The 14,764-nt window shown below is 39.6% G+C and overlaps 2 protein-coding genes across 2 annotated transcripts in view; one reads left to right on the top strand and one right to left on the bottom strand.

Moving 5' to 3' along the window:
- Window positions 1-14,764, bottom strand: part of LOC122570003 (COMM domain-containing protein 4) — a 64,157-nt gene that overhangs the window by 17,388 nt on the left and 32,005 nt on the right. The window lies entirely within an intron of this gene.
- LOC122570251 (microtubule-associated protein futsch-like) overlaps window positions 174-14,764 on the top strand; it is a 34,942-nt gene continuing 20,351 nt past the window's right edge. The window contains 8 exon segments of the mRNA XM_043732348.1: window positions 174-775; window positions 1,272-1,482; window positions 2,172-2,411; window positions 9,655-9,753; window positions 9,889-10,061; window positions 10,211-10,368; window positions 10,490-10,901; window positions 11,037-14,759. Coding sequence (XP_043588283.1) covers window positions 2,174-2,411; window positions 9,655-9,753; window positions 9,889-10,061; window positions 10,211-10,368; window positions 10,490-10,901; window positions 11,037-14,759 — 4,803 coding nt within the window. The 5' untranslated portion in view covers window positions 174-775; window positions 1,272-1,482; window positions 2,172-2,173.

Genomic DNA, 14,764 nt, shown 5'->3' with positions numbered 1-14,764 from the left:
GCCGTGGAGATGTTGTGTCCGTGTGTATGTCGGTGAAAACCGAATGACTAGACGTTACGGGCAGTCTGAACTGCGCGAACCTAAAGCAACCGAGCCAGTGCGCATCGCTAGTGGGGATACCGGAACGATCCTTGGAGAGGGGGTGTCTTTGCATGGTAGCGGCAAAGGGTATCGCAGTCTGTTAGAGAGCCGGCAGCCCGCAACGCGAGAGTTGCTGCCGAGTCAATTCGAGTTTGAAATATCGTTTGATTGAAACAGACAGAGAGAAGAGACATTTCGTGAATTCGTAGTAAAGGAACTCGGAAACGACGGAATCGTTGTTAACCCCGTCCCTAGATAAAGAAGGGACAGGCATCATCTCGTATTCGTTCCGATCTACGTTTAGTGTCGCTGTGTCCTACAACGGTTCTCTCACGCCACCCTCTTTGCCACCGTATTCGCGAACTACTCGGTCTCCTGTCGCTCTCCATTTGCCCCTCTTTTGCTAACCTATCTCTCCCTTTCTCTTTTCTCTATCTCTTTATTTCTCTCTCTCTCTCTCTCTCTCTCTCTCTCTCTCTCTCGGTCTTTAAACGCAACATCGAATACGAAAGAAACGGAGAAATTAAAGCGTTCACACGAAGAAGTAGCCTGTTAAGATAACAGACTGTTTTCGATTGCTTCTCTGACGGATATTATTCACGTTGTTTTCTACGTGGAAAGAATACCGTTCCTGGATTGTACATATATCGAAAGATCGAACAATTAAAACTGGATAATCGTGTCACGTAACGAGGTAAGCTGGTAAAACATATTATTATAGAAGATTCTCGGTGTGAGCGTTAATCAGTTGATAAACGAGAACGGTAGGGATTTGAATTTCACGAAACTTTTAATAACATTCTGGTGAACTATGTATAGATTTTATCGGCCGGCTAGGCGGATTGCGGGAGGGGTTGTTACTAAGGGGTAGACTGCAGTGGCGATACTCGCTCGTCCGGTTGACACTCTTATACCAATGTCGTGGAGTAAAGTGTTGCATATTGTGCGGGGAATGACAACATGACACGAGGTGTTTTATTTTTTTTTCTTTATTTTTTTTCTACGAAATGTATTAATAATGACAAACGAAAAATGTTATCATTTTTATCACTACTCGCCGGTTTTTTAAGTCCAGTACGTGATTTTCCGAATTTACTTTTATTATTTCTCGCTATTTTTCGAAGAAATAGAATTTTTTTTTTTATTAAAATTCATCATTAAGAATAGGTGTTTAATGCCCTGTTTTGTAGTTAGCTAGCCCGAATTTGGATCAATGATCTAATGTTGTACGGAGAAGCTCGGATCCTGCGCATTCGGCGATAGGACATAGCCCTACTGCTTTTCAGGAAAAGGGTCGTGCAAATCCTGCGCAATACTTAACGCCAACACTGTCCGCATGAAATTGCGGTGTGACGACGCGGTGACCTTTTCATAAAATCTCTTCGAAATTTTGTTGCCTCGGTAAGATTTCGTTCTAAAATGTGCATTCACGTTTGCACGAATCTCGATGGATATCTCGAACGCATTTTTATTCTCTTTCGTCTCGCGCACTGAAATAATTTGTGTTAAATGAAGAAAATCCTTAAAGTGATCATACTTTGTGTGAAAACATTTTTACTAGCATGCCCATGTTTCAGCTGTATATAATTGGGAATACAGATAGAAGTAAAATCATTGTAAGAATCGAATGTATAAAGAGGGACAAATTGCAACCTTGCAGTCACCTGGCAACGATCAATTTGACATTTTCTTCTTTTTTTCATTTAAAGATTTTTACGCTTGTGTATATATACATCGTATACGAAATGCACGTATGGTGTTAAACTGACGATTATCAATCATCGTATATAGCTGCCAAACATAAAAGTAGTATAACAGTAGTATGGGTCAGCTCTAGTATGATGTTATATATCAGATGTCATCGTATCTGACAACTGTTAGCGAAAGCGACAGCCAATCGGTTTGTAGATAAATCACGAATTATAGATAGGAGATTTTATCCGACTAACGTGTTTAATCGACAAACTTTCCTCCAAGAGACACTTACCGATAAAAACTATTCTTTATTCGGATCTAGCAATCGTAAAATTAGTAACGGCGAGGAATAAGCTTCCTTCTAATCTAATTTAGTTGATTTGTCTCTGTTTCAGCAATGAGTACCACGGATCCTACTGGAGAGGGCGGAGGGGGAGGGGCAACGACTACAATATCACCAAACATTGAACAGAATGTATCTCCGATTATACCGGTGACCGGTAGTGCGGTGCAACCAGGCTCTCAACAACAGCATCCACCACCGTCACCACTAAGTGGTTGTTACCTTCTCGTTGTGCTTCCAGAGCCTCATACCACGCAGCATAAAGATCTCATCTTAAATCGTCTCGCAAAAGGTAAGTACAACTCGATTAAAGCGATAATCATTGTAATGTAATACGATGTCCGTTGAGAAATTGTCTTTAGGATTTGTAACATCTAGATGCATCCCTGATAGTAATTTCAAAATCATTTGACAAATAAAAATCGAAATACGCTCCATTAAACGCTTCCGCGGCTTTAGATTCTTTTTTCTTCATTTTTATTTTCGTTCTAATCTAGATAAGAATAGCGTCAATGTAGAATATTGTTTTATCAATAAAAAGGACATAATGTCGTTGATAGACGAGAGAGTATTGTTAAAGTATTTAAAGTGTATGGTTGAGATTCTGATAACAATTATGATTTCATATACATATTTCGTGGTATTAGTTCCGCACATGAACCCAGGCGCTAACGGTTCTTCTTCGCTGTGCGTATTCCTTCCGATTTATCGGACAAGCTTACCCAACAACTTTATCCAGGTCCCCCTTGTTGCTAGGCGGAGTTTGAGCGGACGTTGGTTAGTAAGGAAATCGAATGGTACCTCTATACGTCATTAACTGTTGGTTGTCAACCTTTAAGAAGCGATAGGAGTCCTATGGTTCTCCAAATTTCGCGATTAATAGTTTAATTGCTAACCCATTTTCCTACTATTCGAGCGAATTCCGACTTCGTGGGCTAGTCCGTGCTTTTATACGATTAAGACACGCTTAGCCACGAATTACTTTCTACTTTGAATTTTATTTTGTTAATACATCGCGGTATAAATATTATTTGCAAAATTTGACGAAAGTAGTCACTGATTTATTTTCAATTTATTCGAGAAAGTTCAGAACGCCTTTCCGTTCCCTTATACAATTTTAATTGTACAAAATTGATCTATCGTGCAAATTTTCATCAACGCAACGAAAAATTACAAATACATATATACGTATGCATATGCGTGAAAAATGTTGGTAACATTATAAAATGTTTGATGCATGCCTCGCGTGTACGAAACAGGTCACATATAGTTGATTGAACGACAAGATCGTTTATTAACAGCAGTAAAATTCAGCTCGAGCATTCGATTATCAAAAGTGACGAAGAATGTGAAAAAGACACGGAGAAACGCGTAGGAAACGGTGATTAAGAAATAGGGCGTAAAGGAGTCAGGGCACTAAAGGAAAGATTTATTATGACGGAAAATAGAAGTAGGAAGAAGCGAATGGTAGAAAGAAGATAGTGGATGAAGGGAAAAATCTGTATTTGTGAGTTTGATGCGGTATGCGCATGTTAGACCAGCCTACGGCCACATCCCCGCAGTCACCAGAACTTGGATCAATAATCCATCTACACAGTATATAACGAAAATCGTCGCTAAACTGTAATGACAATTTTTTTTAAATCATCTTGTGATGTAATTCAACGAACAATGGTTGCTTGTATGTTGCATACAGACGTATACGGAAGCAAAGACGGGGAACGAAAATTGGGCTGAAATGAGTGCACGCGATGCGTTGATTTCTGAAAAGAGTTGCTAGAAAATGAGCAGATTAGATAAGAAGATAAAACAGATTGAAATTGTTCGGAACAGTGTAACCGTTTTAATTGTTAGTTGAAGATCATTTTCGCACGCGAGATGATCATTATTATTCATTACGTTGAAAAAGATAACATGTCAGAAACAATCAGAAATAAGTACTACCACGTTGTTACGATAACAGAGGGTATAATTTGAGCACGAGCTAGAAATTTATATAATTCTCGGAAGATTCCGAGTATAAGAAAGTTATAGCTTGTTCTATAGAGCATCCGATCAAATATCTTGGAATTCTAATTCTGATTTCTTCGATTACAACCAGAATTCTTGTACCTTCTATACGTGAGTTCATATGGGTCATTTCGTATGCAATGGGCATGGTATACGCGTTAGCAAGTTTCATGTGAGTCATGGGTTGGCCGTGTAGAGCGTAGACGCATCACAGGAAGGATTGGTAGAGCGGAAAGAAGGCGAGACATGAATTCATTCATCTGCTTATTTCGAAGAACCTAAATGTAATGCTGACTCGTCCACTATTTTTGACAATGTTATTGTGCCTCATTCTCAATATACATGGCCAGAGTTACGAATAAAAAATGAGAATAAACTTGACATACTGACAACATACTCGAGTTTTAAATTAGATTTTGCCAAAAGTACATAGAGAAGGACGTGACTGTACTAATATTCAGCAGATACGATGATCTGTTAGAAAAACTCATATAGGAAAGGGTATTAATATTTGAAAAACAGTAGTAATAGAATATTCGCGTGATATCTTGATTTATAAATCGTGTATCTGCTTTAGAAATTGATAATTTTTTATAGAGTATGCGAATCGTCGTACGTGAACATTTGCGTGAGTTAATACATGGTAATATGCTCGTAAAAGATTAATGTGATAATGCATATACAAATACATGTACGCGCGTATATTTACAGATATTGTACGAGTAACCACACATACGTAAGATAGGAAGGCATACTTGTCGGTATGAATCATGATTGAGGACGTGGGGAGCATCGCGAAAGTTGGAGTTATTCGATGCTTGTAATATCCGGAAGAACTTGCGCATAGAGGGTTCCGTTCAATCAAATGGCGAAATTTGCATACGTGCTTTTCCAACCGCATTACGCTGTTTATCCAATTACAAGGAACGAAGCACGTACATGCACCTGTGCTCACATATGGTGAACTGAAAATCAAAGTGGTGTGAATCGAGTTTCTAGAATCTCAAGTTAATAATATATTTCAATTTTTGTACAGTGGCTAGAAAATGTATTTGCTATATATCGTGGTATTTATTACAGCATTTGCATATTAATAATTAGCACCAAGTACATTAAACTTCGTGTAATTCAATAATATTTTCATATTATTAGAAGGGTATTATCAAAGAAGCATTCGGTATCAAATATAACAATTGGAAAATAAGCGAATGTGCATAGACTTTTTGTAGCCAGTGTGTGTCATTCATCTAGTTTCATAGTTAATTTAGTCACAACTTCATCTGTTGCTTTCTAAGAATATAATGAATTTCTTATAATAATAAACGTGGAACGCTATTTTATGAAACATAACAGAGAACCGACTGGCACCACTATGATTCTTAAGCCAGATGTGGTTCGGCCAGACGTTCGGGCGTCTTTAGGCGCGTGATCTTTTACTGTTTTCACCGTGGCGACAATTTTTATTTCAACGAAACATTCACAATTTCTCCAAACAATTAAACCGACACTCTAACGTCGAGGTATTCGGAAGAGAGAATATTCAATTTCGCTTAACGCAGCGCGTATTGTCGACAGCGTAATAAAAGATCTATCGAACATCGAAAGGAATGGAAGCATCGATTTTTCAAGAATATTTGTGACAGTCGAGGCAACATGCTATTTAGCCAATTTCCAGAAAACTTTTTCAGAAGACTCTTACAATTTCGTCGTACGCGCAACTGAATATAGTGTGTCTAATTTTATCACGGCATTCGCTAGTGATTTGCTCTCTGGTGCATCGTGCTTTCCGAGTCGTGAAACTCTGTTTCTCGATTACCTCGTTCTTGAACCTGACCCTTACACCAAATAGCATACTTACCATCGATACTCGTCCAGTTATAATAAAAAAATATTTTTTTCGCATTCTTGTACTTTCTCCTTCTGTTCCCTTCGTTCCTTTGTTCCGTTTCGAGTGCTTCTTATCGTCAACGAGGACGCTAACGATATGCAACGATGCAACTGCATAAAGAGATTTTTATTTTCAGGCATCTATATATAATTCTCCACCTTCTTTTACTTTCTCTTATCGCATATTTCTGTCGCATTATACGCAATATTATAACTACAATACTATCTTTTATCTTCTTTAATCTTTATTCATTGCAATGATTGTCTGTACGCGCTGTGCTTAAGCGCACAACACGCTGTAACGATTCTAAGTAAAATTTCTTCGCTAAAAGTGCACACGTTGCTGCGATCAAATGATATCCGAAAGTACAGATACGTTTGAATATTATCATCGTATATGGAATATTCTTTATCTAAGCGAAAGGATACTCATCGATGATCTTCGATAAGTATTTAATTGTTCGTTAAGCGTTATCGGACAATATTGAAACACAAGAAATAAATTTCGGTCTCGTCTTTAACAAATCCTTGGAGCAGGTCTTCGCCCTTCTCTTAAAAATATAAATAGCCGCGGACGGGCTAAGTCGATCTCTGTGCTATTCCATCAAGTTCGTGTATGTTCAAATATTGGTTACTAGTTAATCGGCAAGTTTGCACGTAGACTGCTGTTTAAATTTTGTCGAACTACGCTAATATTTATTATATACATACGTAATTTGTTTATTTTGTCTCAAGTATAACAACACGATCGTATACAACGAATATTATTGTTCCATCTGGACGTGTTTTCTATTATTTGCGCTAAACTCTATCAAATGGCTAAACATTTATAGTCGTATTTAATGAAAGAAGCGACGATAAATGACACTTACGATTGAAACAGGTTACAACAACAGCTCTCTATCGACCTCGTTCGATATTTTATTCGCCTCGCGAGATCAATCAAGAATGATGTCAGCACTTTTCGAAGAAACTTTTTGACCCTGTTAGACGACAAAAGCTTCTACGTTAGACTCTTCGTGAAGATCCGTCCTGTCTTACTGCATACGATATATCGCGAAAATAATATTCCGACATTTCGATGCTCTTCAACGACGTAAATGTTATTAATTAATTATACGAACGTTTCACGTGACATCGAATTTACGTTCACGCCGGAGACGTACGAATCTCGAGAACGGTAAGTTGCACGAAGGATAACGGAAAACCACGTCTAAACATAGTTGAGGCAACTCCTAACATTCTTAGCGTCCGTCGTCAGGCAGGAAGAGACGAAAAAAGGAAGAAAACTTATCAAAATAGGAAAAGAAAAATGAAATACGCGAGAAAGGAGGAAAAGAATGGAAGGGAATTAAATAGAAATCGAGAAACGAGATAGCAGCGAATGTTTCAGATTTTGAGAGATACCGCAAGAGGGGTAAATGCTCGAACGAAGAAAGCCATGATTCTGTCTATATTTAACTGTATCTTTCACTGATACTGTTTTTAAGTAGAACATGTCTACGACCTATCAACGCGAGGTGCATCAGACGATTTTCTCCAGAGAAAGAAGCATCGCTGTTACTAAATATTCAAGCCATTCCGCTCGCATTTTATCGACATTCATTTTTCCAAATTCGTACAAAAGTCTGCGTTCTATCTTCTACGATTTTATTTGCTTTATCGCATTTGTAATATTTGCATATTGTAAACGATTTTCGATCGTACGTTTCATAATAATTATATTCCACTAAATATATTACTACACGGATATTAATTAAGTAATTAGTACTAAATAGATCAATACGTGTATATTAATCTATTTAGTACTAATTACTAGCACATATATATATAGATGTATGTATATCGTAAAGAAAATGTAGAGGGTTCGTCACGCATTAAAAGGCACGACCCCCGACGCACGGCTTCTCTTGTATCATCGCCAGGGCTTCCGATCAATTTGACATAGAGAATTTGCTGGTTCTGTGGTTCAACTTGACAAGTTAAGCGATTCGAAGGAATTATAGTTATACGGTTATCGCATATATAATTGGATTTAGAAATTCATTTTAATTATACGTTCTTAAAATATGAAACCTATTTTCCATTCATTTATTCTTCGTGGATTATCAACGATTATTCAAACTTTTTCTCTTCTCTTAGCATATACCCGATTTCCCCGTTCACGTTCATATTCAAATTTTATTCGATCGAAAGTTATTCTTCTAAACTTTAATCGAATAAACCATTGTTCGTATTTATAATCCCTTTGCACGTGTGCGCGTTCATTTATCGGAATAAATTTATTCCCACGATAAAACAAGCACTGGTCGGTCGTGTTGACTATGATTAATTTTTCTTTTTCGTAAATATTTATCGAACAAGTGAGATTTTACGTGCTGAAAGTTTCAAATCTCTTAGCATCGAGATACGATGGTACCATTACCGATATATCATCGATCCTTTGGAGTTATGGTACCTGGTCTGTCACGTTGCTTATTCTACTTTGTAATAAAAATTACCTGTTCGCCTCGACGTAGATCGGAAACACTTTATCCTACGATTTATTCCTCTATCTCTCTCGATTCGTTACTGCTACAAAATAAATGTAACGATCAATTTGTTCGTAAGATTCTCGTCGCAAGCTTGACAAGTAAAAACTAGCCGATATATTACGATCGTAACGTTAATTTATCTCTCTGTATATAATTAAAGAACAATGCCATTATTAAACTGTAGTTTATTTATAACACAGATTTATTCTAGGACAAATTTATTCTACCATACGCTCATTTATTATTATTTATGCAATCGCGTATGCTTGTTTTTTAAGCGGCTGGCTGCTGCAAGTGGATTTCACGTAGAAAAGATAAAATAACGGTAACAGAGATGGCAATAGAGAGTGGGTGCAGGATGTGCGATCGATCGCCGGCTACCGCCGAACCACGTGACGGGGTGCGGTATTCGTGACGTCATAGAAACTCCTGTTTCATTCGTGCTATCGACATATTCGTTTCTTTTCTTTCTTCTTTCTCTTACGCCGATTGTTCATTCAACGTCTAATTCCTTTAATCTTACTTATTTCATCAATTTTACACGTATAACTTTATAATTATATATTCTCCACCCTCTGCAATTATTTCTACAATTTATTTCTATAATTTACGTTGGACGAGATCTTTCATCTGTTGTGTATTTTCTTGAAAGAGCCGCGAAGAAGGGGAATGCGGGAATACGCCAAACTGAAGATATATTTGATAAATTAATCGCAACTAGCGTTTACTGTCGAGCGTTTCTTTGCCCGGAAAGTAGTTATATGTTTAGTTATAGGTTCTACTAAATTCTGACTTTATATGATGCAGACTTTCATCTCATTAATAGAATTGACGAGTCGACGTTCGAGTAGAAGACAATTCTTGATTTCTTAACCTTCACCTTACGTTATTCAGCCCTGAATCATCCTCACTTTACGAAGCCAACCTAGTGCAGACTCTTAGGTAGTTGTGTACGACGTTATAACTTGCTATTTCGATCATTTACCTTTCGGATCTTAAGTCCCGATAAAAGAGACTTTTCGACTTTTCTAATCGAAACAGAAGTTATCGACCAGCCTTACGTAACCTTCCTTTGCACTAATATTTTCTAATTTTCGATTTCAGGTTTCCTGTCGTGGGACAAGGATAGCTGTCACGTAGATTTAGAAAAAGAATTACTGGCGTTGGTGGCGCAAGCTCCGGAAGGGGAAGAAGCAAGAAATGGTATTAATTAAAATGCGCGATTATAAGATAAATGTTATCGTTGAATCTAAATCGTTCGCTATCATTCCGAATGCCAAGAACCGTACTATAAATCGTTGTAAATGGTTTCGTTCGCTGAGTGAAATGAATTTTCAGGCGAACGACTGATCCAATACGCTACCGAGAACCTCGTTACCGAAGTTCTGATTCACCCGCAAACGAATACACTGTTACAATGTATCCGTAACCTTCTCGCAAGCTTTACAAAACACCGACACATTATACATGGTGGCTATACCTTCAGTGGAAATGGTTCCTGGATACTGCAAGTACGTGCCAATTCTACATAAGCATAACATAGAAAGAAACATAACATAGAGACTTAACATGCAAAACTATTACTAAGCTCATCTAGTATAGTCTGAACATATCTGTTTCCACTGAAACTAACGTTCACGTTCAAATGCCACGCGTCCAGGATGGAACCTTTAGCCTTGCCGATTTCCTGGATGCGTTCAGTGAACACGAAGTGCAAAGAGTTCTTCGTGCGTATGAAAACAGTGTCACGGTAGACATTCATTGCGCGAGTGTCGGCGATTGGACAACAAATAGACTTTCCAAAGAAGCTTGTACCAGGTTTGTATCCCATCTATCTCGAACAACGTTTTAATATCGACGTAGATTGTATTTCAAGATTATAAAGAGTCTGCGACGCTCGAATAATTCATCTATGTGTGTTATATTTGCCATGATACAGACCTTGCCGAGTAAGAGTAAATCCCGATGACGTTCTCACCGCTGGATTACCAGCCATCACGAGTTTCACGAATTACATTGGACAATATCTGGTTGCCCAGACACTGGACCAACTTATGGAGCCATCCGATGTCGTAGGCAACATAAGATTTAGTCACCCAACATTGTATGTCTTCCCTGGCGGTCAAGGTGATGCCGCGCTCTTCGGCATAAACGGTTTTAACATGTTGGTGGACGGTGGTTTCGCCAGAAAGGCCTGTTTTTGGGACTTTACCAGACACTTGGACCGCCTCGATGCGGTCTTAGTTACTAGAATAAATAATAGTAATGTTGGAGGCATGTCCAGCGTGCTCCGCAAGAAGAAAGAAATGCACGTCTATCCTCAAATAGGACATTTCTTCTGCAACCTAATCGTAAGTATCGTTAATTTATAGAAAACTGTCGATTTTACGCTTTCTTACTTGAGTCGTATATACGAAATATGCTAATCAGGCTTGATTAATGTACGTTTATTGAAACTGTCGATGTTGCGTTCTCTCGCGTAACAGGAGAGAAGACAATCCAATTCACCGGACGGGGACAAAGATATCGATCCTCTGATACTAAATCTCACCGATATTGGCCAAGAGATGGTTGTCAATCTGCGTCACATCAGCCTGCGAGCGCATCCGTGCTACAGAGACCCAGACCCGATCAATCTCTATCATAAAGTAGGTCACGGCACGTTGGACATGTACGTGTTAAGCCCCAGCAAGGATAGTCGCGAAGTTAAAGAATTTCTGGCGAGATGGCACGCCGCCGATTCGAAACTTTTTGCCGGTGGTCACAAGAAAGACTCGAACAATTTAACCTTCCCGATCCAGAATTTGGTCTCGATATGCGCGTTATTAGTCTGGCAACCCGCAAACCCCGAAGACACCATTACGAGAATATTGTTTCCCGGAAGTACGCCTCAACAGAAGATCTTCGAAGGTTTCGAACGATTGAAACACCTGGAGTTCCTAAAGCATCCCGTTTGTTCTGCAAAGAGCCTGTCGCCGTCTGTGTCCTTAGCTACCCTGCGAGACAAACCCACGAAACAGAAATTGGGCCTGATTAGTGAAAAAGAAGCTTCGAAGAAGTTAGGCACGGAGGCGAAGAAAGAGAAAAAGGAATCGCCTGAAATAAAAATGAAAGCCACAGATGAATTACCTCCAAAGACGCAAGCAGCATCAATTATTCCTACGAAACCTGTTAAAGCTGAAACGAAGCCTAAGAAAATAGTGGAGAACAAGAAGATAGAGGTGGAGAAGGAGAGTAAAAAGATAGAAAAAGAAGCGAAGGAAGCGAAGAAGGAGATTGTAAAGAAGGATGTTGGGAAGGAGAAACCAGAAAAGATAGAAGAGAAATTAGAGAAACGCGAGGAGGATGTCCAGAAGAAGATCGAGCCTCCGAAAGAAACAGAAAAGAAAGAAACTCCACCGACGAAAGAATCGAAACCAAAAGAAGTAGCCAAAAAGAAAGAATCGAAAGAACCAAAGGGCGTTAAACCTGGCAAAATCGAAACAAAGCCAAAGGTAACTGATAAAAAAGTGAAACAGTCTCCCGTAGAAAAGAAGGACGCTGGAATGATAGTAAAATCTTCTCCAACGACTCCTAAGAAAACTATAAACGGAGTTGCCACAAAGACAGAAATATCGAAAGTGAGCGTGACCAAAGCAAAAGCGCACAAGACAGCAGCTGCACCACCAGCGAAAAGCACTAAGGATGCAAATAATAGAAAAGTACTTGAACAGAAGAACATCGAATCGGCTATAACCACTGGCATGGTCAAAGTACCAGCCAAACCAAAACCAATGGACAGAAAACCGCTTAGCCGCCGACCAAAACCAGTTAGTCCGAGTAAAGTTCGAGTATCTGGTAGTCCAGCGAAGTCGACTCGTAGCACTCCGACAACCTCTGTTAAATCTGACAAAGATGGTGTCGTTCGCAAAGCGAAGAGCGACAAAGGTACCGCCGATTCTTCAACTGTATCCACGCCATCTGGAATCGAAGCTGAAACAGGAGTTAGACTCGCAGAGAAGAGTCTAATGGAACAATCGGAAGATATTTCTTTGGATTCTATCGAAAGCAAAGTGCTGGCTGATCTAAAGGAAGAAAGAGAAGTAGTCGAAGAGATCGAAGCAGTGCTTAAAAAAGCAGATCTTATCGAAGAAACACGAAAAGATGATCGTTCCGAAGGAGATGACGAAATCACAGCAGAACTTACTGATAAGAAAGAAGAAGATATCACAGACGATGACATAATTGAAGCTGACATGGAAGATGCGCTCAAGAGAGAACTTATCGACGAGTATTTGATCGTTGAAAAGGAGGAAGATTATATAGAAGACTCCACTCAGAGCGGCGAAGGTGAACAAAAGCATATTTTGGACGAGGCTGAATCTGAGAAGGTGAAGATGCTAAAGGATATGGAGCAGGTGAAGGAAAAAGGTGCCGAGGAAGAAGTGGAGGAGAAAGAGAAGGACGAGAGCGTAGAGAAGCGTGAAAAACCATTGGAAGAGAAGGAGGCGATATTGAAAGCCGAAGAAGAGAAAGCAGAGCCAATTGATTTGTCACCGGATCGTAGGGAGCAATTGGAAGAAGAGGCTAAAGAAATAGTTGCCCCCGCGGCAGAAATGATCCAACAAAAACCAGAAGAGAAAGATGATTCCGGTAAGAAGGATAGCGAGGACATTACCAAAGAACCTTCGAGTTTGAGCCCTGATAAGTTGGACTCTTCCGAGAAGAAAACCACTGACACTGATTTGAAACCCGAAGCTGACCAAAAGGAACAAATACCAGAAAAATTGGAAGAATCGCAAGAACGAATTTCAACTTTGGAATCTGGTGCTACAACCACAGCGCCGACGCTTCCAGAAGATGAGCGTATACCTCTGGACGAAATCAAAGAAGATATCGACGAGAAACACATTATCGAGGAAGTGAAAGAGAAGGATGTGGTACAGAAAGTTAAAGAAGAGGTCGTTGCTGCGCGAACCGTACCTCCAACAGTAACTACAAAACCAGACGTTCAAGTGTTTGACGTCCGTCAAGCTGTACAGTGTCTTCAACGCGACATTGTAAAAACACCAGACGAAGTTGCTGATTTGCCAGTCCACGAAGAGGTAGATCCTAAATTGTACAGAATGGAAGACTTCGAGAAGGACAAAGAGGAGAAACCAGCATTGGTACAACCGCCACAACCACAGCAAGAGCCAGAGCCTCAGCCACAAGTGTCGGCACCGGTACCAGCACAAGAGGTCAAAGAACCACCTACGCCACCTGTTAAGGAACAAAAAGGAGTTTTTAGTTTCTTCGGCAAGGTTGCTGATAAGTTTGAAAAGGGCATCGATAAATTAACCAAGAAGTCAAAGAAGGAACAAGAGAAGGATGTCGATGAAAAGTCTTCGTCGAAGTCCAGTTCCCCGAAAGAGGCAAAGGTACAAGAGAAGACTGTGCTCGAAGAAGTCGATGTTGAGAAGATATTCCTGAAAGTTGGTAAACCTAGTGAGAAAGTCCAGGAAGCAGTTGCTGAAGTGGAACCGAAGATACAAGAGAGGGCTGCTTCGATCACGGAAGAAACCATCGCGATGGCTAAGGAAAAACTCGAGGGAGTGACAGTAACAGAACGTGACGTAACAGAACTCGAAATTAAAGAGAAAGAAATTAAACCTACTGAGAAAGAGGCTGTGAAAGAAGAAAGCAAATCTCCAGTGTCGGTAGTATCGAAACCCATTGAGGAAGAAAAAATTGAATTGAAAAAAGAAATAGCGAAACCAAGCGAAGTTCCGTCGAAAGATGTCGAGGTCGCAGAAAAGATGGAGAAGTCACCAGAGATTGAGATCAAAGCTAAGACGGAAGAACAGCTTGCAGAAGAAGTCGAAGAAGAAGCAGAAGAAATAAAAGCACTGTTGGAAGAAGCTTCGAAGAAATTTAAAACAGTAAAGGACAGCTTGAGGGATTCTTTGGAATCGTTAGAAGAGAAGATTGCCGGCGAAGCAGCTGATTTGACACGAGAGGTGCCATTAACGAAGGATGTCGTTAAGGACACTCTGGAAGGTGTGGTGGAAAAGCTGGAAGCGATTAAGCCACATATCGAAGGCACGTCTCCCGAAGGCAAGGAACCTGAAAAGGTGAAATTCGAAATACCAAAAGTGGAACATTTGGAAGAAGAAATACCTACGAAAGACGTTAAAGAAGCTGTTCTAGACGTTGGAGAGGTTCTTGCTGGAACAGCTGGTATCGATATCGAGGA

This window comes from Bombus pyrosoma, linkage group LG8 (assembly GCF_014825855.1).
Source record: "Bombus pyrosoma isolate SC7728 linkage group LG8, ASM1482585v1, whole genome shotgun sequence".
NCBI classification, from domain to species: domain Eukaryota; kingdom Metazoa; phylum Arthropoda; class Insecta; order Hymenoptera; family Apidae; genus Bombus; species Bombus pyrosoma.
The sequence above is the reverse complement of the archived record's forward strand: the minus strand, read 5'-3'. Positions and strand labels throughout refer to the sequence as shown.